At 41.0% G+C, this 27,392-nt stretch overlaps 3 protein-coding genes across 3 annotated transcripts in view; 1 reads left to right on the top strand and 2 right to left on the bottom strand.

Moving 5' to 3' along the window:
• The window catches only part of pabpn1l (PABPN1 like, cytoplasmic), a 299,018-nt gene that overhangs the window by 164,526 nt on the left and 107,100 nt on the right, over nucleotides 1–27,392 (bottom strand). The gene's annotated exons all lie outside the window — the stretch shown is intronic.
• On the top strand, nucleotides 1,811–22,226 carry cdh15 (cadherin 15, type 1, M-cadherin (myotubule)). Its single transcript, XM_033986265.2, has 14 exons — nucleotides 1,811–1,947; nucleotides 9,260–9,415; nucleotides 11,517–11,672; nucleotides 12,805–12,949; nucleotides 13,977–14,158; nucleotides 15,606–15,734; nucleotides 15,812–15,994; nucleotides 16,579–16,823; nucleotides 16,997–17,133; nucleotides 17,942–18,172; nucleotides 19,730–19,969; nucleotides 20,564–20,712; nucleotides 20,792–20,980; nucleotides 21,464–22,226. The coding sequence occupies exons 1-14, from the start codon at nucleotides 1,888–1,890 to the stop codon at nucleotides 21,662–21,664; spliced, it is 2,403 nt and encodes an 800-aa protein (XP_033842156.1). The 5' UTR covers nucleotides 1,811–1,887; the 3' UTR covers nucleotides 21,665–22,226.
• Nucleotides 22,160–26,757, bottom strand: spg7 (SPG7 matrix AAA peptidase subunit, paraplegin). Its single transcript, XM_033986255.2, has 17 exons — nucleotides 26,246–26,757; nucleotides 25,865–25,967; nucleotides 25,702–25,791; nucleotides 25,398–25,639; nucleotides 25,185–25,324; nucleotides 24,971–25,073; nucleotides 24,764–24,889; nucleotides 24,525–24,687; nucleotides 24,263–24,436; nucleotides 24,038–24,162; nucleotides 23,833–23,935; nucleotides 23,650–23,760; nucleotides 23,459–23,574; nucleotides 23,203–23,359; nucleotides 22,972–23,135; nucleotides 22,828–22,905; nucleotides 22,160–22,758 (listed from the first exon to the last, which is right to left on the bottom strand). The coding sequence occupies exons 1-17, from the start codon at nucleotides 26,456–26,458 to the stop codon at nucleotides 22,552–22,554; spliced, it is 2,415 nt and encodes an 804-aa protein (XP_033842146.1). The 5' UTR covers nucleotides 26,459–26,757; the 3' UTR covers nucleotides 22,160–22,551.

The following is a 27,392-nucleotide window of genomic DNA, read 5'->3' as shown; positions in this document are numbered from 1 at the left end:
TGTCCTGGATCTGCCCCGTGAGCTTTTACAAAACAGATATTACTTCATTTAAAAAGGAAATCTTAAAGGAAATTAAAGGACATTGTATTTCAGAAATGCAAAATGCTTAAGTAAACACACCCAGCGGCTTTAGTTCTGGTCCTATAACATTTTTGATTCATCACAAAAGCTAAAATTCCCACGTTTCAGTTACTATTTGATTGCATTTTTTCAGTCTTTGGCTCCAAAAAATCGTATGTGGCGTCGTGCTGCTGTAACACCAAAAAAACAGATACAGTCCCAATAAAAACTCCTCACTTTTGGGACACACTTCATGTTTTTAAGTCACTGAAAAAAAAAGATGTTGGAAGTTACAAGAGCTGAAAGAAAAATGTGGAAAAACTTCAAGAGGATCTGGACAAAATGGATTTAAACTCACTCACAATGTAAAAAAAAAAAAAAAAAAAAAAAAAAAGATTGACTGCAGAAAATTGTGCTTTAGTCCAAAGTGTGAGATCGACTGAAAATGTGAGTTTCAAAGCTCGACTGTTGTAAATAATGTCAAGAAGAAAATGACGATGCAGTTTGAGCTGATCCACTCATTTTCTACATTTGTTTCTTTGTATATTTTTATTTGTGTTTGTTTTGTGTTTTTTCCTCATCACTGCAGTGAGTTTAATCACATGTCCAAAGAAAAGTCCAGCTGGTCCCAAAAACCCTCCTAAACTCTAAATGGAAAAAACAAACCAAGTTCTTCCACGAATTCCCAAAATGTTAACGAGCTCCCTGAAAATCAAACGAAGATCTAATCACAAATCACAAATCACTGATCACAAATAAACTGACTGGACCAATCTGGACACGAAGCGCCTGCGATTTTGTCAATAACTTTTTTTGTTATGCAGAATTTCTCTTCTTTTTCTTTATGTTCCTATGAAATAATCACACACTAACAACAACTGACAACGACTAACAACAACGGACAACTTGAGCAGGAGGACACGCGGTCTTCTTCTCTTGAGCAGGAGGACACGTGGTCTTCTTCTCTTGAGCAGGAGGACACATGGTCTTCGTCTCTTGAGCAGGAGGACACGCGGTCTTCTTCTCTTGAGCGGGAGGACACGTGGTCTTCTCCTCTTGAGCGGGAGGACACATGGTCTTCTTCTCTTGAGGAGGAGGACACATGGTCTTCTTCTCTTGAGCAGGAGGACACGTGGTCTTCTTCTCTTGAGGAGGAGGACACATGGTCTTCTCCTCTTGAGCAGGAGGACACATGGTCTTTTCCTCTTGAGCGGGAGGACACATGGTCTTCTTCTCTTGAGCGGGAGGACACATGGTCTTCTTCTCTTGAGCAGGAGGACACATGGTCTTCTCCTCTTGAGCAGGAGGACACATGGTCTTCTTCTTCATCCAGAATTGTCCTTTTTCCACAGCAGAATCACAACAATAAAACATATTCCCTGGATTCTCATTTGCAGGATTGTCTTTTGTTGATTTGAAATAAGACCTGTCTGTGTCTCCACCACATCCACACCCACTTTTCTTTAAAGAACTGCTAAATTCTCCACAAATGAAGTTTACTCTGGGAGCTGCTGGTGCGGACACTGTCTCTTGTCTTCACCCCCAAACAGCTGCGGCCGCTCTCTTCATCCTACACCGGGCTGCCCCTCTGCCCCGTGAGTGACAGCACATGTGCGTGGGGTCCAGGGGAGGGCGGCTGCTGAAACCCAAGCCCCCTGTTTGACTCTGAGACATGGGCCAGCAATGGACAGGGAGGAGCCCGCGGAGACGACGGACCCGGGACCGTGACACAAACTGCATCAGTGAGAGAGGAAGAGGGAGAGGAGAGGAAGGACAGCTTTGTGTTTGAAGGAAAAGTTTTGGAGCAGTGGATTGTCGTCGTTGAGGATGGAGGGGCGGATGTTGTTGTTGTTGTCGGTGGTGGTGCTTGGGAGTCTAATTAGTCAGGTAAGGAAATTTCAGATTGAGTGAAAGTTGCTAAATATTGTGTTATGATTGATTGATGCGAGCGTTAATTTGTGTTTTTGTAAAGTGTCTGTCAAAGTCTGGGTGGAAAAGTTGTTTTAGTTTCTGCGATCAATTACAAAGTGACAGTTCTTGTTACAATATGACACCTCAGCTTTGCCCACATTAAGCTTTTTCTTTTCTGGGCGGCACAACACAAACATTTCGCAGATTTCTTGTGGCTAAGGCTTTTAAAACTTACACAAATAACCGCATTTTTAGCAATGTATGTTCCTGCTAATTCACGGCTTTCAGCGTTTTAGTTTTTATCCCTTTCAAATGGCAGAATATTTTGTTTTGAATTCTTAAAGGCGATGGCAACTGGGCTATTTTTTCATCATAGATCAGGGGTGTCCAAACTACGGTTCAGGGGCGAAATGCGGCCCTTAGACCATTTTCATTGGCCGTCTACTGAACTGATACACACATTTCTCAGCACGTTAAGTATTTATACCACTATACCCTAAATAATATGACATTTTGTTGTGAAACAGATTCTAAAATTAACGTTCCAAGCTACGGCGGTGGCGTTCAAAGGTTTATCAAAGTATTGACCACCGTTTTGTGGCCCTCTGTTTCAAATATGTTTAAATAAAAAGTTTGGACACTCATGCCATCGATAGTTTCAGCTGATACACAAATTAAAGTGTCGATTTTAGAGACCAGAATGATATCTTCTGTTAATATCCTCTTGGAAACTGTTGTTAATTTAGAAGGAATCTGTGGGATCTGCTAAATTAGGTGCAAATTATAGACCAAGAATCCTCAGGTATTGTTGGAGATGTTGTGTTTCTTATATGATTTTCTCCAGTTAACATCTAGTTTTTATTCCAATATCGATACAGGTGTTGACACTTTCTATATCCTAAATGTTTTTGATTAAAACACAGGCCAGCGTTGACCCTCTGAGCCCTAATACTCCGACAATAACCTAATGTTTTAGTGTCTTCGCTTGTTCTTCTCTACAACGACTTCCCTTGTCCCGCCGGGTCTGATCCAGGACAGATCCCGGCTGCACCTTCGCCAATATCTGATCCTCACTTCCTGTCGTCTGCTCGTAGTTATCCGCTGACCCTTCTCTCCTGATATACAGTTTATGTTTGTACCTGAGTGAAGCCCTGACGGAGTGATCTTAGTTATTAACAGAAGCACATAACCCGGCCTCAGTGTAATCAGCGCTCGGGCTCGGTCCAAACACAAAGTCCCGCGTGGATGTGGGATGATGAAGTGATTTGAGGAGAAGCAGACTCCAGATGTGCTCTAAAGGCCCGGGTCATCATCATTAGAAGCCTCTGACAGCAGACGCCGTTGTGCGATGTGCAGGGGATGGCGGCGTAAACGGGCACAGCACTTTCCACATCTATCCGTCTTTCACTGTGTTTGGAGAAACAAAGGGAGTCGAGTCGGAGCTGCTGAGTGAAAGAGCAGCCACTAACCTTGAGAGGAAGACAGGGATTTACTTTATAGAACAAGAAGAGGGTTGATTATTTGGTAGCGCTTTTACAGTCCCTGACATCATACAATGGTTCCTGGATTCATGGAGTTCACATTAAACAGTTTGGCACACGGTTCAGGTCTGTTCTGTTTTAAAGCAGCTGAGTGAGTGGGTTTCCCCTTCATTTTCTCGTGAAGAGTTCATTTAATTTTAAAAGAAACACTGGGATTCATTTGTCATCGACTAATTAAGAGACAGATCTGGACACGTGGGAGGGCGAAGTCGTTAAGCCTGAGACTGATGGTGTAGAAGCCCAAAGGTGGAGCGGACCAGCTTCACCTCTGCTCATCATAATCCTCAACAGTGAACTGAAGCCACTAATAAGAACAAAACATCACTGTCTCACTTTAACATGATTACTGAAGGTTAAAGTAAAACTGAAAGTGAAACATGAGTGTAGAGCAGGGGCCTGCGGCAGAGTTCAGGTTCTGCTGTAAACTACTCCAGCCTGGATTTCTGAGGCAGCCGTGGGTTTAAGTGGCAACAGCAAATGTCACACGACGCATGAAGGATGAACTGAAGCTGTAGGAAAAGTTCAGTGCGTTTGGAGGAAACAGGGAACAAGCAGCTACAGCAAAGCCCCAGTGTGCAGATGTATCAGACGGTAAAAGTGTGACCATAAATCCTCAGAATAAAATAAATAAGTTGGACATAAGCAGCTGGCACCTGTTGCTGTCGGTTGAGCTTCATTGCGCTCTTTTAATTATGAGATGCTGTTCTTGTTGTTGTGATGCGGTGCTGTGCTGAGAGTGGGACCCAGACACAGCTGTTCCCAGATGCATACGTGATGCCATTTGTCCCGCGCTGTAATCCCCTTCACAGAGACAGGAGTGGGCGCTCCTGGACCATGAAATCGGGCACAAATCACGAGAGTGTTGCAGTGGCCAGCTGGTGCGGAGGTCTCAGTCATCGGAAACAATCAGTCAGAGGATTTAGAGCTGACTCACAGGACGGTGTGATACCTGTGGAGTCTACGGGGGCACGTATTATATGATCACATCATATTAAAAGTACTTTTTTATAGACTGCAGCTTAAACGAGGGAGCAGGGACAGTTGTTGTTCACAGCTATAATTAAGTGGGTCAGTCGGGGGTTTGGCCAGTTGGCGCCCCAAGTGAATAATATGTTTATAATAAGGAAATGTATTTTAACCTGCTGTAAACAAAGGGAAGGTTTGGTGAAAATGGAATATTTTGGCTCATTGGCCTTTTGACAAAACATTGAACAAGAATTAATTTTCTTTAAATGACTAAAGTGCTTTTTTAGTCTGTAACATGTGCTCTGGAGGGAAAAGCACATTTAACAGGTCCCAGAATAGACGCTATGACTCTGTGTGACTAAGCGGCGTGTTGTAGGAGCAGGAGAGGGGACACCTGTGTGACCTTTGACCCCCAGCAGCAGGGACGTCCTCAGAGTCACAGTCTGATCTGACCTCACATTCTGCTGAGAGACGCCACTTTAAAAAAACACTGTTCTTCAGTTTGTGTGATACAGAAACCTCGCAGATGTTTTGGCAAATCACTGATGCGTCTTTATTATTCTCTGAGTTCACAGAAAGTCAAAAACTGTAAAAGATAAATACAAAACCAGAAAGAACAAGTGTCCAAAACATGAGTAACACATGACATAACGTGCATGGCTTCATTTAATCACACTCTTTTCCTCCAAACTCTTCTCTCTGTTTAAAGTGGGTAAACAGTTGTTGTCTCGTGTGTTTTCGGTTGGAGCACATCATCCTCAAACCCGCTGTGTGTGAGGGTCTGAGGTCAAAGGTCAAATGTTGTAAAAGGATCTGGGAAAAGCCCCTAAAACGGCCCAAAGTGCGTGTGGCGTCTCTCCTGCTGTCAGAGGAACCGGCTCATCGATCTAATTGGTAACTTGATACTTCGCAGAGTTACAGTCTCCTGCCTGGTAAAAACATTAAACTGAGCGTGTTTGTCTTTGGTGGAGTCGCTCTGGTACAACACTGTGTCTATGAGGTGTTGACAACCGCGACACAAACAAAACGTGGTGGATTTCTTAGTAATACTTCGCTCAGGTCATTTTTGATATTGCTTCAGGGCCGTGGAGGGCGACAGAGGAACGAGTGTTTTTGAAGAATGACACGAGTAGAAAGTGCTACGTTTGGAAACTTAACGGTGTTTATTGATTTTGAGTTAAAGAAAGAACTTTTTAGCCATTAGACAAAGCTTTTATTGAAGAAACAACTCTTCTTCAGGGCCTACAGCTGTGAATATATATGCAAATGTACAGATACAAGGAGCAGAGAATATTTGAAAGTTGATATTTTATAAAAAGCTGATTTCATTGTGCAGACCAGAGGAAACACTTTTTCACCAGCTGCTCTGATGTGTCTCAAAACGCTGCTCAAACCTCCCCCCTTCCTAAAGGTTCACTGTGTTACCATGTTTCGAGTGAAGCACATGCATCAAACTCAAGGCCCGTGGGCAAAATGTGGCCCGCCATGTCATTTTATGTGGCCCGTGACAAAGTAAATAAAGTGTATGACCGTCTTAAAATATCAGTTTATCAGGAGATACACAGTTACACAGCTATTTTTTCACATCTATGCAAATCTGTATGCAATATTTGTAACTTGAATAAGCGATAAATATAGAAACGATTAACTAACGAGATTAAAAAGTAGTTGCATTTATTTTACATTACGTTTGGTCACATTTCTCTTTGAGAGCAGCCATTTTGTTGGCGTGGCTCTCTGTGAAAATGAGTTTGACATTCCTGGAGTAGAGGGTCCGTCTCTTCTTGGACATGATATCGCTTTGCCTGAATGTCCCACAGTCTGGCTTTAAACTTGTTTTTGGTCACATGGACACGAGCAGACGACAGCACAAGACCAAGTAACGGGTCATAACTGTGAAGTAGCCCCACTTATAGTACGTTTTTTGAAGTTTTTGAGCAATAAATGACCTGTAATTGAAAAAAAAACAGTTTAATTCTATACTGTTGAACTTTCCAGGCAGCGAAAAGCAGGTGGCGGACCCATAAAAGTTGCATTTTCGAGTAATTAAATGGACTGACATCACTTTACTCTATATACCATACGCCTGCCAGATGAGTGTTGCATACTCCACCCACTTCTACGTCTAATGTGTGTAAATGATGATGGCCACACTAAATCAAAAAGTAACGGAGTAAAAAAAAAGCCCGGTCTAAGTTTAGCCTCCCCTCTGACTCGACTTGCAGATGCCAGGCGTCGTTGCCATTCCTTCTTGAACCGTGGAGCCGCGTGCCAAAGGGAAGTATATCCGCGTCACACCCCAGAGAGCGGGCATCGCTTCAGTCAGACCTGTAACAAAATCAGCCATTCTCGATACGCCCTGACTCTGATCTTATAAAAAACGACGCCTGTTTCTATCTCTCCGTTAAAGCTGTGCGGCTGATGCGACTTTCTGATGCAGCGATGTTCATTATTCTGGTTGCAGACATCTGGAGTTATCATATATCAGTCTTTTTTTCTTTTTGTAAGTTCCATTGCTCAAAAATAGACACAGGGGGTCACTCACTGTAATGAAATGTGATCAAATGTAGTAAAAAGTTTCAGTTTTGTAATAAAATGTCAAAGTCAAAGTTGATTTCACTTTAATCAGTTTTGACATTGACATGAATTTCTTTTTTTATTCTAAGCAAAACAGGATTCTCTAATATTTCATAACATCGGGTTACACAAGGTAAAGGCTCATGTAGTGATGGGACTCTCGGCTCTTTTATGGGATCCGAATCTTTTGGATCTGTTCGTTTCAAAGAGCCGCTCAAAATACTAACTGTTTTACTGTTTGTTTATATGAAAGGAGCCAGTGTGAGAACTCATTTTACCGACAAACTAATCACAGAGAGGCTCAACAAAAAGGTTTCAATGTGTTTAAACTGGTTCAAACTGATAGTAGGAGGGAGTTTAACCTTTCAAAAAACGCATAATCGAAGTAAAACAGTAATAATAATTATAAAAGTAACTGTTAATGTGTTGCCAAATATGTTTTTTTGTGCTCAAATCTCTCACTCGTGTCGTTTTCTCTGCTTCTGTTCTAATTCTTGTGTCAGTTCAGTGTCAAACCAGTGTAAAAATGCATAAAAATTAGAAGGAAAAAGATTTGGTTCTTTTAAAAAATGAGATTCACGTTAAGGAACCGTTCAAAAGAGCCGACTCGTTCATAAACGCCACATCACGAGGCCCATATTCTTCGCCGACTATAAATATCGACCTGGAAGGGCTCGGACAATAAAAGAGTGAGTCTCCCAACCGTAAAGTATCATGATATATTAGCTCAAAATACGAACTAAAACGCATATTACAACGTGAATATAAAAACAAATATACATACAGCCTCGTGGATCATGTGTATTTGCGTTCGCCGACTCGGAGGACGATCCATTTGTTGCGTATTATTCCTAAAAACAATAGATTTTAATTGTTTCACTCAGGAAAGTTTAAAATTCTGACACGTGACATCCATCCATGTCACAACCTCCAAAGTTTAACTAAAATGAGCCTCGTTGTTCTCGGTCGTTTAAAGTCATGGCAGTTTATTTACACAATCTCAATTCATTTTCAGTAAAGCACCTTCTTGTTTGAACAGTTTTTGGCTTTACTAACCGGGTAAACCTTTATGAGAATTCCTCTTGTCTCCATTTTTATCAGGCTTACATTCTTAAAACATAAATTATCTGTGAGTTTTTGCTTTGATCAACGTGTTTCACCTTAATCAAAAGAAGACTGTAGCTTCAGATGGACTTTGCAATAATCACTCATGAGGTGGCACTTGGGTTTTGTGGAAAATAACGCTCTTTTCGATCCAGTGCAGTGTCCCACAGTGTTAGATCCACAGTCCCACATAATAAAACAGTTCATTCATCAGCATCCGGCCCTGAGCTGCAGCCGGTTTAAGTGAGACAAATATAGACAGAGCTTTTTTTTTTTTGGCAAGTGAAAAGGCCACTTCCTCTCTGTGATTTTATGAATTTCTTTAGCTGCTAAAAACCTATGGGAAAAATGTGCTGAATCAATTTAATTCCCTGTAGTGAACGCAGAGGAAGCATCTTTAACGTGTCTATGTTCTGCGTGGGTGTTTAACGTCGGGCGTGTTGAAGATGTCAGCCCATGTGTGTGAGATAGATGCATGTTTCAGTGGAATTTCTGTAGCGCTGCAAATCCGTAAGGTGACCCCAAAGTCCCAGTCAGGTGCAGGGCCCAAACATAAGGGGGAATTTGTGTCGGAGCGAGGGAATGCGGGTGGGAAAGCACAGCATTTAAATCCAGGGACGACAGCTGCAGCATCGTGCATTTCTCACATGTGAGTCTGTGTGTGGGTGTGTTTTGGAGCCGGGCTGTGAACCGATCGTGGTTGTTTGTGTTGCTCTGTCGTGGGATTAATGCGCCCGCGGTTCAAAAAGAGCCGACAAAGAAGTGTATCAGTGAGTGAAACCCGAGGAGGGGGACCTGTGTGCCCCCCCTGCCCCAGACAATCCTATAGATTCCACATTAGAGACAGGCCGCAGGCTAAAGTGCTCCCATATGCCCCCGGTGAACACCACAGACATGACTCCTGACATGGTTTTCAACAGCTGCACAATTCTATAATGACATAATTTGTATCTTTCATGAGAAAATCTTTGCTGGATTTGAAATTTAGATTACATGTCATCTGCCTCACGGAGCGCAACGCTAAACTTGTCACTTATCCTGCGCACTTAATTATACTGTACGTTTCTTGGACCTATAATAACATTTTTCTTTCTCTTCAGGCTTGGACGTCGTCGCAGATTCACCGAAAACACTCAGAGCTTCACACAATGCACCCGTGGAGAGGGCACAACAGTGGGAGAGTAAAACGAGACTGGATCATTCCTCCAATCAGAGTCCTGGAAAACAGCAAGCAAATTCCTGAAGATCTCGTACAGGTGCAGATTTTTTAACAAAAGTTACATCGAAAACAAACAAAGGAAAGACCAGGACTAGAAGGAGTCTGAATTAGAACCGAAGCAGGGCCGAACCAGAACCAGAACAGGGGCGAACCAGGACCAGAACAGGGCCGAACCAGGACCAGAACAGGGCCGAACCAGAACCAGAACAGGGCCGAACCAGGACCAGAACAGGGCCGAACCAGGACCAGAACAGGGCCGAACCAGAGCTAATCCATGGTCCAAATCTGACGTAAATGAGGTCTGGACAAGGACTAGACCAGGTCCAAGCCAGGCCTAAAACAAGACCAAACCAAGACCAAACTAGGTCCAAACCAGGTCCAAACAAGGCCCAAAACAAGACCAAACCAGGGGACGAATCAAGACCAAACCAGGTCCAAACCAGGTCCAAACCAGGCCCAAACCGAGACCAAACTGAGACCAAACCAGGTCCAAACTAGGCCCAAAGCAAGACCAAACCGAGACCAAACTAGGTCCAAACCAGGTCCAAACAAGGCCCAAACCGAGACTAAACTAGGTCCAAACCAGGTCCAAACCAGGTCCAAACAAGGCCCAAACCTAGACCAAACCTAGACCAAACCGAGACCCAAACCAGACCCAAACCGAGACCAAACCAAGACCAAATCAAGACCAAAACAGATCCTACCCAGGCCCAAACCGAGATAAACCAGGTCCAAACCAGGCCCAAACCGAGACCAAGCCGAGACGAAACTAGGTCCAAACCAGGTCCAAATAAGGCCCAAACCTAGACCAAACCTAGACCAAACCAGGTCCAAACCAGACCCAAACCGAGACCAAACCAGGTCCAAACCGAGACCAAACCGAGACCAAACAGAGACCAAACCAAGACCAAACCAGGTCCTAACCAGGCCCAAACCGAGACCAAGCCGAGACGAAACTAGGTCCAAACCAGGTCCAAATAAGGCCCAAACCTAGACCAAACCAGGTCCAAACCAGACCCAAACCGAGACCAAACCAGGTCCAAACCGAGACCAAACCGAGACCAAACAGAGACCAAACCAAGACCAAACCAGGTCCTAACCAGGCCCAAACCGAGACCAAGCCGAGACGAAACTAGGTCCAAACCAGGTCCAAATAAGGCCCAAACCTAGACCAAACCAGGTCCAAACCAGACCCAAACCGAGACCAAACCAGGTCCAAACCGAGACCAAACAGAGACCAAACAGAGACCAAACCAAGACCAAACCAGGTCCTAACCAGGCTCCAACCGAGACCAAACCAGAACCGAAACCTGGACTGAACCTAGACTAAACCAGGTCCAAATCCAGGGGGTCGTTAGATACAGAACACGAAAATGCACAGGCACAAAAATCAGCTAAAATTTAAAAACTTTCTGAGCAAAATGCTTCAGTTTATTTCAAAATGGTAAAGGAAATAACAAAGGCATTTACAGTGCATTCATTTTATAAGATTCTATCATAGCCACCAACACTCAAACACCATGTCACGTGGGTGAAGTGCGTTGCCTAAAGACACAAAAACAGTGTGCACTAGAGTCGCTGCCGCCCCACTGTGACACCTGGTCTTCAGTTCGAGCTCGGCTTAACCCCGCTTAGCTTCCAAGATCAGATTTTACGGCATCGTCAAAGTCGTTCGCTGCGTGATGAGAATTCAAAGATCGCTCATGTTTTATTGATTTAGTGACCTCTAAAGTAAAGCCATTATCTGTTTGTTCAGTTGTTAAAAAAGAACTTTGGTTAGAATGTTGAAGTGGTTAGAAGCGACTCTAAAGTGTGTATGATATATTCTCTTGTAAATCCTCTCGTGACACTTTGACCTGTGCATGTTTTAGTTTTGATACAGTAGTGGTTCACCTATGAGACACTATGTCAAACCCAGGGATGTAAAACGCATAAATTCAGTTCTTTAAGCTTATAAGTTAGTTTAGATCATTTCCTGTCTTAAGTCACGGCCTCTATCGGCTTCAGCTCCAGTCCCAAAGTCCCAAACTGTCAACACTCACATCCGCCGTTACGACATGTGGTTCTCATTGCTTTTTCTCAGAGTGTCTGCGATGTTCACCACTCACTCTTTCATTCATTCATTGTCCCGTTTTTAGATTAAATCGGACAAGATCTTCACCGGTGAGGTCATCTACAAACTGGAGGGACCCGGAGTGGACCAAGAACCCAAGAACTTTTTCGAGATTGACGACAAAACTGGGGTCATCCGGAGCAAGCGACCTCTGGACCGAGAGAAACACAGAAGCTTCACGGTCAGACTCTGTTTGTGGTGTTTTAAATCACAGTTACATTTGACAAGCGCAGGTGAAGCAGGTTCTGTACGCAGAGGTGTGTAGACTAAAATTATACTTAAGTAATAGTACTGTTTTGTCAAAATAATAGTATACAAGTTCAAGAAATCACTCAGGTAGTTAGTTACGACTCAAGTAAAAGTAAAACCGTCTTTGTGGAAGCTACTACTTCAGTAAAAGCAACTGTAGAGTAGGATGTAGGATGTAAATCTGAAGTTGTGGTAGGAAAAAAACGTGGTATTTTCAAAGGACAGACCACCCACGTTGACACAAATATTCAGATCATTTCAAACTGTCAACGTAAAGTTTTTGTCACGTATTTATACAACGTTTTTCCACTTTCAAGTCCCTCAAAAACCACTTTACATCAAGGAAACACTCACTCGTTCACAAACACATTTATACACCGGTGTACACAGACACTGGGGTAAAGGGGGTTAAGTGTTTTGCCCAAGGACACAACAACAACCTGTGGGTCAGAGGACAAACTATGACGCCTGTTGTAGACTTAAACGCAGTGGGAAGAGCGGACAAAAGTTTTATGCAGCGATGAGCAGAGTTATACTGTCAAATAAGAGTAAAAGTATCACATCTAAAGCTAACACTGCAGTTTTAGTTCAGTTTTATTCCAAATTCCAAGTATATTTGTAAAACTGTAAGTGTAACTACCCACTTCTGCCCGTTCACACAAAGCAGAACGTCTAGATTAAGCCTGTACATGTGTTTGAAAGCCGCCGTACGTGTCGTAGCCTCTGAACATACATCAGTGTCTGGGGCAGCGGTAACAAACATGCAGAGGTCAGACTCTAAGGACCTTAATGTGCACCCGGGGAGTACCCAGGGAGTAACCTCAGGATGTCTCAAACCAGATGACTCGTGATGTAACGCGCAATAATGAACCAAACATCCTGCACCTTTTTCCTCACGCAGTTTCCCACATGTGTCACGCACTTGTCTGCAAATAGGGGGCGACCTGTGAGACGTTTGCTTGTTGTTGGGCACATCGTTTACCCCAAAGAAAACAAAAAAACAACGGTTTGAGTTGTGTTGAAGTGCTGTTCAATAAGAAGCATGTGTGTTCTGTGTGTTGCAGCTCAAAGCGTTTGCACTGTCCCCCAGTGGAGAGAGGCTGGAGAATCCCACAACTATAGAGATCATGGTCCTGGATCAGAATGACAACAGGCCGGCGTTCACTAAAAGTCAGTTTGAAGGGTCTGTGGCAGAGTTCTCCATCCCAGGTTTGTCACAGTGTACAAGTGTGTTCTCTTTAATGTTTATGTACAGTTTTATTTTACCATCGTAAGGTAAGACGAGTTTATTTGTGAAGCAGTTTGTTGATAAAGTCATTCAAAGTGTTTTACAGAAGAAGAAAGACATTAACATCACAATACAACAAATCAAAACATAAATAATCATCATAAAATTAACATTAAAAGAGAAGAAGCAGAATAAAAGTCTTTCAGTCACATTAACAGATAAACAAAACAGTTTGAGTCTGGATTTAAACTTTGTCAAAGTCGAGGTCTGAGTCACATCTGAGGGAAGAATGTTCAGGTTTAAACTGAACAAAACTCAAACGCTGGTTCTCCATGTTTAGTCCTGGTTCAGTCCTGTAGTTTAGTCCTGGTTTAGTCCTGGTTTAGTTCTGGTTTAGTCCTGGTTTAGTCCTTGTTTAGTCCTGGTTTAGTCCTGGTTTAGTCCTGGTTTAGTCCTCCTCATGTGAGATGGTTCATGTGGCTCATGTGGGAGATGTTCTTTGGTGCTGGTCCATGGAGAGACTTGTTCACACAGAGCTGGGACACATGTGTGAAGTACTTCCTGGTTCTAGACCTGAGCACAGGACACATGTGTGAAGTACTTCCTGGTTCTAGTCCTGACCTGAGCAGCAGTGTTCTGGATGATCATTAAAACAGCTGACATTATCATTATATATCACCACAAAGAGCATTTCATATCACGAAACATGAACTGAAACATGAACTCATCTGAACAAAAGTACCCTCTAGGATTTGGGCATCTCCAGGTCCTAAACCCCAGGTCCTAAACCCCAGGTCCCAAACCCCAAGTCCTAAACCCCAGGTCCTAAACCCCAGGTCCTAAACCCCAGGTCCTAAACCCCAGGTCCTAAACCCCACAAAGCTCTGCCGCTCCCATTCATCCTTGTCCCGTCTTTTCTCCAGTTGCATAAACTCTTACACATAATGACACATTATAAATCTTGTCCACTAAATTGTTCAATGCATTTTTTACACTTTGGATTCACAGGAACGTCAGTGATGTCCGTCTCCGCTGAAGACGCAGACGACCCCATGACTGACAACGCCATGTTGAGCTACACCATTCTGTCCCAGGAAAGTGTCCCAGCAAACGCCGTGACCAAGACGATGTTTGGAATCAACAACCAGACCGGAACGATCTACACCAGAGACGTGGGGCTGGACAGAGAGGTATTTACATCTGGAGTTTTGTACAGCATGAAAATACAACGGGGCATAAGTCATAAAAACTGGTGTAATGTCTTAAATCACTCATCCCGATTTAACACACGTCCAGCAAAAGAGAAAAGGTGCAGCACGTGGGAATGTTCTAGGATCAGAAAATCAATCGGAGCAAAAACCTCACGCCTCGTTTAGATTTGTGCTGAATAAGACAAAAGGGGTAAATTTAAATAAACTATGACTGTATTTATAAACGGACAGTGAAATTACAACCATCAAAAAGCTTGATTGTTGATGGATAATGTTTTAAACGACTGGAATGAAAGAAATTAATGAATGAATGAAACTAAAACCAGTGATTTGTCCCAGTATTATGCACAAAATGTCCCAAACGTCCCTATTTTGGACTAATCCATTACCCGTCAACAGTAAAATGGTATTATGGTTTTTTTTTAGCTAAAATACAGAAAATCGTGCTTAAAAATTATTCTTTTATGGGAACCAAATCCGTTCATTTCAAAGAGTTGTTCAAAAGTCTGGCTCTTTTTTTTTTTTATTAATTATTATTTTTTTATTTTTTTATTTTAAATTTTAAATTTTTATTTTTTAATTTTTTATTTTTATTTTTTTATTTTTTTATTTTTATTTTCTTTTTTATTTTTTTTATTATTTTTTTTTTTTCATTTTATATTTTTTATTTATTTATTTATATTTATTTATTTTTATTTTTTTATTTTTTTATCAGACAGAAGCCAAAGTGAGAACTCATTTTAACAACAAACTAACGAGACAGAGACATGACCAAGGCTTAAATGTGTTGATTCAAGTGAGTTTACCCTCCGGAATTATGAAAATCTAAATGAAACTTTGCACTACAATAATAATAATTTTTAATCTCACTGTTATTATGATGTTTTTTGTGCACAAATCTCTTACTGCAGTCGCCTTCTCTGCTTTTGTGCTGATTCTTGTGTCGGTTTAGTGTTAATCAGTGAAAAAGTGCATGAAAATTAGAAATAAAAAGGATTCGGCTCTTGAGATAAGATCCGAATCTAACTGTTTACTCGTTTACGGACGTCACATCACAAAAAATGACTATAAAACAAAAAAATTAATGAATAAATGACTGAAGTGACTGAAGTTTTTCATCATGACTGACACAAATGAGTCAAGAATGGACAATTTAACTTGCTCTTTTCAGTTTTATTTATACAAACCATCCAAATCCAGATGTTTCCCAGTTTGAAATTTTGAAAATCTGCTCCACCTTCACTTGGATCAATCATACGAACTTTAACTTTAACAAAATAAATAAAACAGACCTTTTATAATTCATTTAGTCCTGAATTTGACGTGGCTGCTGCTTTATAAAACATGTCACGTTTACATTTTAATAATACTTTTAACATTTCCCTGCCGCCCGCTGGTTTAATTACAAATTGCTTTCTTGTTTTAGGTTGTCAGAAGTTTCAGGCTGAAGCTGCAGGTGGCTGATATGTCGGGCATGGGGCTGACGGGTGAAGGTGTGGCCGTCATACAGGTGTCCGACATCAACAACCACGCGCCCCAGTTCAGCCCCGTCAAGGTAAGCGCCAAACAAAACGCGGTATCGAACGACAGCGTGTGTAATTATGTACTAAAATACTGTTATAATCTCTGCAGTACAACATGTTGGCAGTGGAGAACAGACAGGACTACGAGGTGGGACGGGTGAACGTGACAGACAGAGACGAAAGAGGAACGGGAAACTGGGAGGTCAAATACTCCATTTACAACGACCCACACAGGAGTTTTTCCATCACGACAGACCCCGAAACCAACCAGGGAATCCTCACTGTCGTCAAGGTACGACGTCCGGCCGATGGAGATGGATGCGACCGTCTCCTGTGTCCACAAACGGTTTTGGTCTCGGGACGGCTTCACTTGGGTCATTACCTCTGAAACCTGGAAAAAAACTAGTTTGTCAAGTTCTGAGGAAGATGTTAACTTCAGCGGCATCAGTCAAAGCTTTGAAAATGTGTTTAAACAGCTCCCTCTAGTGGTCAGGCTTTAAATTACACCGTGTTTTCTGTTTGTCAAGTTTAATTTAGCTCCACGTGGACAGAGCAGTTGTAATATTGTGCACTTTTAAGTATCGTTTTTGCATTTCCACGAGTTTATTGTTGGAAAAAACACATGCAGTTTTGAGAATAAACTGGTAATTTCACTCGTAATTGTAGTTGTTTAATAATTGTGAGTCGTTTTACCTGTTATTATTACGCTACACATACAAACTGCAGATAAAACATTGCTCTGAAGTTTGTTTTAAGCACAAATCTGGACTTTATCTGCACATTTGTTGAAATATAACAGAATTTAAGTAAAAAAAACATGAGTCTATCAGTAAATCTCATCTGTTTTTACGTTTTTTTCTCGTTTTTGCGCTGCAGCCGTTGGATTATGAAGCGCAGCACGAGTACACGCTGGTCCTCACTGTGGAGAACGTGAACGCTCTGAGTCATAAAGCCCCAAACCTCCCCGTGAGCTCGGCCACGGTGACGGTGACTGTCGTGAATGAAAACGAAGCTCCGCATTTCAGAGAAGATCCCATAAACGTCGTGGTGAAAGAGTCTGCGCCTACGGGGACATTACTCAAGTCCAACATCGCCTACGATCCTGACAATTCAGAGCTGAGGTGATCAAAAAAACAGTGTAATAATGAATAAATGTGTGTTTTAATATCACTGAATCCCTTAAAACACAGACACTTGGTTATATATCTGCTGTATTCCATAAATAGACCTGTATTTTACCATTTTGAAGGCCTCAGTGGTCGTTTTTCTAACATTGGCTGGTCTTTATCTGCAGGTACGAGATCAGCAGAGATCCAGAGCGTTGGTTGGACATTGATCGAGTGACAGGAGACATCAGCGTGAAGAGAACGTTCAACATGAGGTCTCCACATGTGAGAAACAGCGTCTACACGGCTGCGGTCAAGGTCACAGGTCAGTCTTTAAGAAAATACAGAGGAAAGTCTAAAGAGAGAATGATATGAGTGTCATTTTGTATCTGCTTTAATATTATTATTACTCTACTTGCTCTTCAATAAAGGGAAAATGTGAGAGTAGTTTGTACTCTTCTATAGTTTGGTCAGACGAAATAATGAAATGAATTGGTAGGAAAAGTCTATGCAGATGTGATTTCGACCCCAAAACTGTAGTAAAGTGGTGTTTCTTTTTCATTTATATACTCCGATGTAATTAATTTTCTTCTTCCCGCTGCGTTTTGAGCTTGTGTCAGGCACAGGCTCCTATATGTGTGCTCAAAATGAATAAATAAAATAAATAATAAAAATAAATAAAAATAAAATAAAATAAAATGAAATAAAATAAAAATAAATAATAAATAAAATAAAAAAATAATAAAATAAAAATAATGAAATAAAAATAAAATAAAATAAATAAAAAATAAAAATCAATAAAAATAAAAAAGAAGTAAAAATTAAATTAAATTAAATAAATAATAAATACAATAAAAATAATAAAATTAAAATAAAAATAATGAAATAAAAAATAAATTAAATAAAAAATAAATAAAATAAATAAAAATAAAATAAAAGATAAATGGTATAAGTCTGTGTTGCTTTTGATTAAAAAAAAAACAAAAATAATAAAAATAACAAACCTGTAAATAATAAAGTTGTTTTATCTCACCTTGATTATGGTCTCCACAGCATTCATCAGAATCATTTAAAAATCTGAATTATTTGAAGGACAGTCATCATAAACTCCACACTGTGTTTTTCCTGCTCAGACTCTGGGGGCGTGTCCACGACTGCGACGCTGACCATCACTCTGAAGGAGACCAATGACTTTGCCCCTGAGCTGTCCCCCCTGAGCGGGTCTGTGTGTAAAGACGCACGCAAGAAAAACTCCGGCTTGATTCTGACGGCTACAGACGAAGACTTTTCCCCACACGCCGCTCCCTTTGTCTTTGAAATGCTGGAGGACACGTCCATCAACTGGACTGTCATTCAAATAAACGGTAAGAAATGTCCCAGTGTTTCTCATCAGTGGAGGAGACTGTGGTGCCTCCATAAAACAAGTTAAATGAATAAAACTGGGGGAACGAGTTAGACTTTTTGTTTCTAGTTTTATCATAAAATAGAAAAACAATTAAAAAACTGCTTCAAATTAAACAGAGGCAATAATTTAAGAGTTTTAACGATTATTTCAATAGTTCAGCCATTATTTTTTTGGTTGAACAGTTCAGTGATGATTTCTTTTTGATAAAGTCTGTGTAAAAATCCTCCTTGAACAAGAATGGGGGCCTTAGACAACTCCATCCTCAGACCCAAAGCAAACAAAGGAAACAAAGAGAACAACATAGCGAGCCAGGAGTGAAAAACAGCCATTAAGAGTTGTATAAATATGCTAAATATGTCTCAGGCACAGTGCACACACATTGTAAACAGCAGCTGTGTCCAGTTTCAGTGTAGTCAGACAGAAATATATCGAGAGCATTGAGCAGAGGAGACTGAAACAAACAGAGACGCAGGACCAAATTTGACCAAACGGTGACGTCTATCAGAGGATCACAGTCACGGAGCACACGACCTGCCCGTGTCCGGAACTGTGGGTCCTTTTCAACCTTCAAGAACACTCTGAAACACTGAAAAATATCAATCAATCAAACCTTATTTCTATAGCACCTTCTAACAACCCAGGCTGCCCAAAGTGCTGTACAACGTTAAAAAACACGATTAAAAACAATAAAGTTCAACATCAACAAAGCATATTACATCATTAAAATAAAGAGTCACAGGGCCACTAAGATGGAACGCAACTCTGTGGGCAAAGAGTTCCAGAGTTTTGGACCCGCCACTGCAAAAGATCGATGGCCCCAGTGTTTGCACCGGGACCGGGGGAACCTCCAGCAGATGTTGCCCAGCAGATCGTAGACTCTGCTGGGCTGGTGAGGGGTCAAAATGTCACACAGATAAGAAGGTGCGAGGCCATTTAGTGCATTAAAAACAAACATTACAATTTTAAAATGAATTCTGAGGTGGACAGTGTTGAAAAATAATCAAACAGGCTCACACAGGTGGATGATCTTCTTCTTGGGGCGTCGTAAACTCAGAGAACGGTCTGTTGTGGTTCACTTGTCATGTTTTGTGTTTCTTTAAATGTTCTGTTTCTGACCTGCCTTAGGACAACGGGATGTAAACTCGCTATTGTGCTGATTCTGGCACATTTACATTGATGCTGTTTGCCGACGTGTTGATTAATATTCACTGTCCTAATTAAAATAAATAAATATAAGGCAGTGTCCAGCAGGAATCTGACCAGAACTGAAGAAGTGGCCAAACGTCTTCACTCCTACAACAATTTGTCCAGTGACAGATTTAACGTGTGGCTTCTATTTGATAAAAGTTGACAGATAATATTTACTAATGACTTGTATTATTGATTGATTGATTGAACATTGGATATTTGACTTAATAATGTGTGTTTTGACGTGTGTTTTTAGGGTCTTTGGGGTCCAGATATTCAACTTTTACACAACTGCCTTAATCTTTAAACAGTTTTCTCTGTTCTTCAGACACTCACGCTCTGCTCCAGCCTCTCGTGGACCTGGAGCCTGGGGAGTACGCGGTGGCTGTGCTGGTGTCAGACTCGGGCCGCCCGGTGCTCGGAGCCATATCTCAGGTCAACGTCACCGTGTGTCTCTGTGATTCTTTTGGAGACTGTAAATCAGAGGCAGGGGCCATTTTTGGAGCCACGGTGGGAATAAACTTCATCGCTCTCATCATCATAATGGCCTGCATCGCACTTCTGCTGTGTGAGTACAGGGTTCAAACGGTTTAACTTTACGGAAAATAGCAGAAAATAACAGTATTGTATTTTGTGTGACCAATATAGAGAAAACACATGGACAAAGTGATGAAGAATTATATTAATATTTAAAGTCAAGTCTCCCAATTTACAGTAAATCTCACAAAGAATCTCTGCCTTTAACATTTGTACTACAACCACTATTACTGTTGCTATTACTACTTAGTACTTAGTCGTTATTACTAGTTACTCACTTAGTTGCAAAGCTTTTTTTTCTTATTTAGTGTATTAAAGTAAAGAATGATTAAAAAAAAAAAAACTGAGAAAATGGTGCTCAGAAGTGTCATTTTGAAAGCTTTTAACACAAAGTTGAGTTTTTTTTAAGTAGTTTTGATAAAATTCACACAAAAATTCAGTGTAATCAATAAATCATGATTATGGAGGTCACAATATAACTGTAAAAAACAGAAGAAAAAAAATATTGTGAGAATTTTAGATTGCAAAAATAATCCAATCTATACTCCAAAAATGTCCAAATATAACTTGGATTTTTTTTTTCTTTTTATTTATTTTTTTGTATACTTTTCGATTGTCGTGGCAGTGCTGCTCCTCCTCGCCGTGGCCATAACCTCCTGTGGAAGACGCCATCACATAAAGAAAGGGACAGGCCTGCTGGGCGGAGATTCAGAAGACGACATTCGAGACAATGTCCTTAACTACGACGAGCAAGGAGGCGGCGAGGAGGACGAGGTATGATTTCGTTTTTAGGTTTTTATGATGTGAATGTTATACAGACACATCACGGACATGTCTTTATTTGGATTTGTAGAACGCTTTCAACATTGACATGCTGTGGAACCCCCGTGACGCTCCCTCCACTCCCGGGTCGTACTGTCCCATGCCGGGCCCGAGAGGGAAACAGCCTTTGAGGAGAGACGCTCCGCACAATCTGCCCTCACCCACGTACCCCCGGAGACCCCCCGCTGACCCCACAGACATCGAGGACTATATCAATGATGTATGAGCCGCACTGCACTTTGTATGAGCTGTATCTGTAGTGACGTGTAAAAATAGTTCAATATTCTGGGTTAATCAGGGGTTTTTTGGTGTTTAAACCTCATCAAATCCACATAATACGTATAATCTCCTCATCCTCAGCAGTAACGACAGTGGAAAGAGCAATTTAGGGTTTCAGAAGGATGAAAATCTAACACAAATGTCACAGTAATTAACAATTTGAAGCAAATACCTGTATGTTTTGAATAGTTTTCAAACGTTGCTTACAAAAAGGAAGCTTAAACTCATGATTAACTTGAGTTTAGATGGAGAAATCTTACAGAAATCTTGTTATTGTTGTTTTTCTGTAAGTCAAATTCACATTATGCCCATTTACGCAAGGAATGTTGAGCATTTTCTGCATTCTTTATTTGATTTATCTACGTAAGAAAAGGGGCATCAGTGTCTACATAAGTCTTTCACACTGTGTTTTGTCTTCTGTCAGGGCCTGGAAGCAGCCGACAATGATCCAAATGTGCCTCCTTATGACACAGCCTTGATCTACGACTTTGAGGGAGAGGGTTCACTGGCAGGAAGTCTCAGCTCCATCGCCTCAGGCAGCTCAGACGGAGACCAGGACTATGACTACCTCAACGACTGGGGCCCCCGCTTTAAGAAACTGGCCAATTTGTACGACCCACGCTAGCTCTGATGGAAAAACTGCTGAAAAAGACAGAATTAACAGACGCGTTTAAGGCTCAAGTGTTTCTCTGGGAGCATTAAAGAGGTTGTGTTGTAGGACCTGACAAAGCAAAGCCAAGGAAAAGCAAATCAAAGTGGACTTAAATAAAAGGTGCCTGTGATTTCTTCTGAAGGTTATGGGCTGATTCTACTCCAGCGGTTTGGTGTAAACTTTGTGAATAGCTCAGGAGATCACACAGCGCTAGGACGGAGGCTGTGACTTGTGTGTTTTTGTGTTTTCTCAGACATAAAGTGACGGTGCATTCAGTCTGAGATTTCAAAACTTGTTAATGTATTTCTTTTTTTTTTTATAATTGATTTTATAAGGAAAATCTGCAGTTTGACTCTTTTGATATTGTAAATCCTCCATTCCAGTGATGTTTCTTTATTCTTTAAAATGATTGAACAAAATGGCAATACTGTTTTGACATTTCTGTGTTACTCATGTGTACGGAGGAATCACTTTTTGTTTGCGTTTTATTGAAGTTTTGAATGAATTACAAAATAAATGTGCATTTTTCTCTTGTATTTGTCATTGCTTTTGCTGCCTCAATAAACACATTTCACAGCAGGTAGAAATGTTAGGAACATTTTATTTAAATAATTCAATAAACTCCACTGACCCCAACCAAACTTAAATAAAATACAGTCCTAGAAGCTGCAGAGGCAAACCTTTTAGCCACTTAATTAACCCCATGTTCAGAAGTGCTGTTTATAGACTGATTTAAGCATCAGTTATGTTATTTCTTGACTATACAGTATTTGGCATAAATCCTGACCAGAATCACAGTCGATTATAATTTAAATCACAGAACTCGTGACAGTGGTGAAATCTGCACAGGCGTGTGACGTTCAGACCAGTTGTGGATTGACATCGTCCTCTTGGTGTTTTCGAGGAGGTGGAGGCGTGTCGTCCTCTCCAGTGTCCTGTTTGTCTCTCTCTGCCTCCACCCAGCTCTGCGGGACAATCATCTTCTTTGGGCCGTGAGGGGGAGGTCCCAACAAAGCTTCAATGTCATCGTAGTTCACCACTTCACGCTCCAACAGGGCATTCGCCAGCTGTGAACACAGAGCTCACAGTTTAATGCACTTTGTCATTATGTTATAGAGTAGATCATCTGGATTTACCATTGTAAGTTTGTCTCGATTGTCCAGCAGCAGCTTCTCTGTTTGTCTGTAGGCTCGAGCAATCAGCATCTTGGCCTCCTGATCGTAGAGGAGCATTTTAGAGTTTTCATTTTCATGTATTGTGAAATGATATTTGCTACATACATGATCCATCTGCTGCTGCAGTCCTTGACTAAAAGGGCGACGTCCAATGGCACCTTGCTCTTCTGTATCAGGGAAGGACACTTGTCCCACACTGTCACACATGCCATACTGTTTTACCATGGAGTACGCCACACGGGTCACTTTACGCAGGTCATCCTGAGCCCCTGAAAAACTCATCATGGTTAGTATCAATTTAAGACATGTCCACAAGGAACTGTCCACAAACAGTACCTGTGGTGACTTTGTTAAAGGTGATGGCTTCAGCAGCGCGGCCCCCCAGGGCCATGCACATGCGCTCAAACAGCTGCTCCTTTGTGAACAGATACTGGTCACGAGGCAGAATCTGAGCAAACCCCAGAGCTGCATTTGTCCGTGGGGCAATGGACACCTATGTGAAATAAATAATAATAAATATATACATTTAGGTAGGTTAGTACTTTCCAAATAAAATAAAGTAGAGACTCTTTTACACTGAGGCGGTTTGTACCTTCATAACTGCTTCTGTGTGCTCAAGTAACCAGCCGACTAAAGCGTGTCCAGACTCATGGAAAGCAACCACTCTCTGCTCCTCCTTCGAAAGAATCTTACTCTTTTTAACACTTCCTATAAACAAAACAAAACATACACTTGAAATTAAGTATGTGGTCTAATGGTATGTAAAAAACATAACTACTGCACCTGCTATTACTCTTTCCACAGCGTATTCAAAGTTCATAGTATCGATATACTTGTGGCCTTCTCTGGCTGCATGCAACGCTGCTTCATTACAAATATTAGCAATGTCTGCACCTGTAGACAAATATCACTCAGGTAATAAGCTGCATGGTTATGATGAGGAGAACATAATACAGACTGACGTACCACTGAAGCCCGGAGTGAGTTCAGCCAGGCGCAGAGAATAGAAGCCCGCTGGTTGGTTTAGCTTTAGAACTTTCAAATGCTGCTCATAGATTTCCTTTCTTTCCTGAATGCAAAGTTGTTGTTTTTTAATGAATGAGAAATACAACTTCACAGGATTTCTAAAATACCAGATGATAAATTAATTTGATAAAGTCAACAAATCAACCTGTAGAGTGGGCAGGTCAATGAAGATGTGCCTGTCCAGTCGACCTGGTCTCATAAGAGCGTTATCCAAGATATCGGCTCTGTTGGTGGAGGCCAGTACAATCACATGGTCTGTTGTTCCCATTCCTGCACAAATGTGAGAGATTGTGTGTAAAATATGGTATATGAAAGTACCATGTGAATGTGAGAATCGTGTTTTTATGAGGAAAATGCTTGTTAAATATACCATCCATTTCCACCAGGAGCTGATTGAGAGTCTGTTCCTCCTCAGTGTTAGAGAAGCCAGACATGTTGGTAGAGCGCTTTTTCCCCACTGCGTCAATCTCATCGATGTACACAATGCACGGAGCTCTGGCACGAGCCTCTTTGAACAAACTCCTAACTCTGGCAGCACCTAAACCTGCAATGAAAAGACAAGTGTTCACTTAGAAGACTGGACAAGTGCTTCTGTGTAACTAAAGTGCAGTCTATGCTGTATATCAATGTACCTCCAATGACCTCCACAAACTCAGAGCCAGCCATAGCCAGGAAAGGCACCTGGGCCTCAGTGGCAACAGCTTTGGCCAGTAAAGTCTTGCCACAGCCGGGTGGCCCCAACAGAAGGGCGCCCTTGGGTACTTTCGCTCCAAGCTGCAGATATCGATCAGGGCTCTGACAACACAGTTTATATATTTTATAGTTTACTAATAACAAGACTGTACAAATGTCACAGTCTAAATTAACTCACTTTAAGGTAGTCCACAAATTCCTTCACTTCCATCTTGGCCTCGTGCATTCCAGCTACATCTTTAAATTTCACTCCTTTTCCTGATTTGCCATCAACAATAGTAAACTTTGCCATTTTCAGTTGGTTCTGGAGTAAAAATAATGAGTATGTAAAGGCAAAGTAACTGCATTTACACACCAAAATGTGACTTTCTCTGGTGTTACTCACAAATGCACTGAATCCACCCTCTCTGCCTCCCATGCCGGCGAGACGGAAAATGTACCAGAGAATAGCCACACCAATGGCTGCCATCCCAAGAGCATAAAGTGCACTACAAAACAAGTTACACATTGCTTGAATTAGACCTGTCGTTTTGATGATAGAAATAAAACTCAATGTTCAGTCATTTTGATGTAAAATCATAAAATCAACAAATTCCTACTTTCCAAAGAATCCAGTGCGTTTATATGAGACGGGGATTCTGTCTTTTGAGTCAATATTCAACTCCTCTTCGGCAGCTCTGAGCTTCTCTTCAAATTTGTCAATGTTGGCGACTTGCATTCTGTACATCAATGCCAGCCTCTGTTCAAAAACAAATACATTTGAAAATAGCCAAGTTTCTGTTATATCTTTGAATCATCTTCTATTTACATACAGGTCGCCCAAAAATAACAGCTCCAGGATGAAGATAGATTTCCACAATGTCACTTTCAGGGACGACTTGTACACGTGACACTTCCCCCTTTGCCAACATTTCATTGACAAAGTCATTCCAGGAGATGTTGCCACCGCTGGTGTTTATGGAGTTTAACAAACTCATGATCAGTGCAATAAAAAACAATGTTCGAAGACGTTCTCGGTACATCTGATCCTCTTGTTCTCTGCGTTTCTTATCCTCTTAAAAGGGAAAGAATTTTAAACATATGATCACTTCAAACAAAGATCTAGTTGGAGCAAACCTTCATCCTCTTCTGGAGTCCGACCCTTTGGACCTTCAGTCTTTTTCTTCTCCTGTCTTGATTGGGAGGTGTTGAAAAAATATCTTGATCCTGTAACACATAAGTAACAAATGAATGAACAGGGACTTTTAGTGAATAGAAACAGATATAAAGATTTATTCACCTAATATGTTAATCAATCCAACTGGGTTCCTTAGCAAATGACGTCTAATGAGGTCTGTGCTGATGTCACTCAGTCCTGGACTCAGGGGTTGCAAAAGAAGACTCTGGCAGAACATATAAGACATGTAAATACATTCATTTGTAACATTTTTCACTTTGGCACAGCTACTGAAACACTGTACACACAACGATCGCATTAACAAATGAAGCCGAAGGTTTAAAAAAAGAGTTCAGTTATCAAAAAGCACAGGCCAGACCCAAAGCTTTATAATGTTTTTGTAACACAAGTGAAACCCAAAGCTTTATAATGTTTTTGTAACACAAGTGAAACCCAAAGCTTTATAATGGTTTTGTAACAGCAGTGTGCAGTAGTTCACCTTACCTGGATAAAGTGATGGTTTGGACCTGAAAGCAGCCTCTCAGACTTTGAGAGTAGAGTCTTTGTGAGTTGACTTTGGCTCCTATATAAGATGTTTTTCCCATTGTTCTTAGAGATTTTGTTCAGAGCTTGATGATAGTTTCGTCCTGTCAAAGTCCGTAAAAATCCTCTGCTGTACTTTGTATAAAGTCCAGCCCTGTACTGAACAGATGCCATGATAATAATGTCTGTCTAACACTCAGATGGTCGTGGCATGACTGATTGTGTTGTTTTTATGGACAGTTGGCTCTTAGCTAGCTTCAGTTTGTGAGCGGAATAGTGTTTCTATGTTTATCCTGAACAGACTCAACCAAAACAGACTTTACTCACGGCTCTACGCGACGAAACTGTAAACAAACATCTGTTAAACCTCACGTCCCTGCTCTTAAACAACCTCAGAAAACTGCAAAATGTCCATAATCAGTGTGAAGCAGTGAGTTTCAAAACATTAGCTCTTCTTTGTGTCTTTGGAGCTTGAAAAAAACTGTAGATGAGACGTTAAAGGCACGTAGCGCCCCCTGCGACACAGGCGGAGAAACACAACAACAAACTCATTCTACTGCAAATCTATTTCAGAACTACTAATCTAACTTTTTTCCTTGTGAAGTCTTATTTTTTTGTTTCTTATTATCTTGTTTTGTATGTGCATTATTGTTTCATATAGTCTGACCAGCTGCCTTAAGTCTGCTTAGCTGCTCTTTTTATTGTAATTTATTTAAAAAAAAACGAAATACATGGAATCTACTTCTTCTTCTTTTTTTTTTTTTTTTTTTTTTTTAATTACAATAGAATATAGTAAAACCAATTGTTCTCTATACACTGATTTTGGGGTGAAGGAGTAATCTGCAGTGAATGCGTTTGTCTGAAAGTGTCAGCAGATGGCGCTATAAGTCAGTTAACTAGGTGCTCTATATTTTGTCTCGCGCATATTTATATTACCATGGATATATATTACGAATATTCATAGATTGTAAACACTCTAGTCACATTTTGCACGTATAACTCAAATATTTACATTTTATAGTTTTTGTTTCACTATCCAAAATATATCAATGAATTAATTGACATACATGTTGTAAAATATTTAAATTGGGCGTTTTGTTTACTATCA

This window comes from Periophthalmus magnuspinnatus, chromosome 3 (assembly GCF_009829125.3).
Source record: "Periophthalmus magnuspinnatus isolate fPerMag1 chromosome 3, fPerMag1.2.pri, whole genome shotgun sequence".
In the NCBI taxonomy this organism is placed as follows: domain Eukaryota; kingdom Metazoa; phylum Chordata; class Actinopteri; order Gobiiformes; family Gobiidae; genus Periophthalmus; species Periophthalmus magnuspinnatus.
The sequence above is the reverse complement of the archived record's forward strand: the minus strand, read 5'-3'. Positions and strand labels throughout refer to the sequence as shown.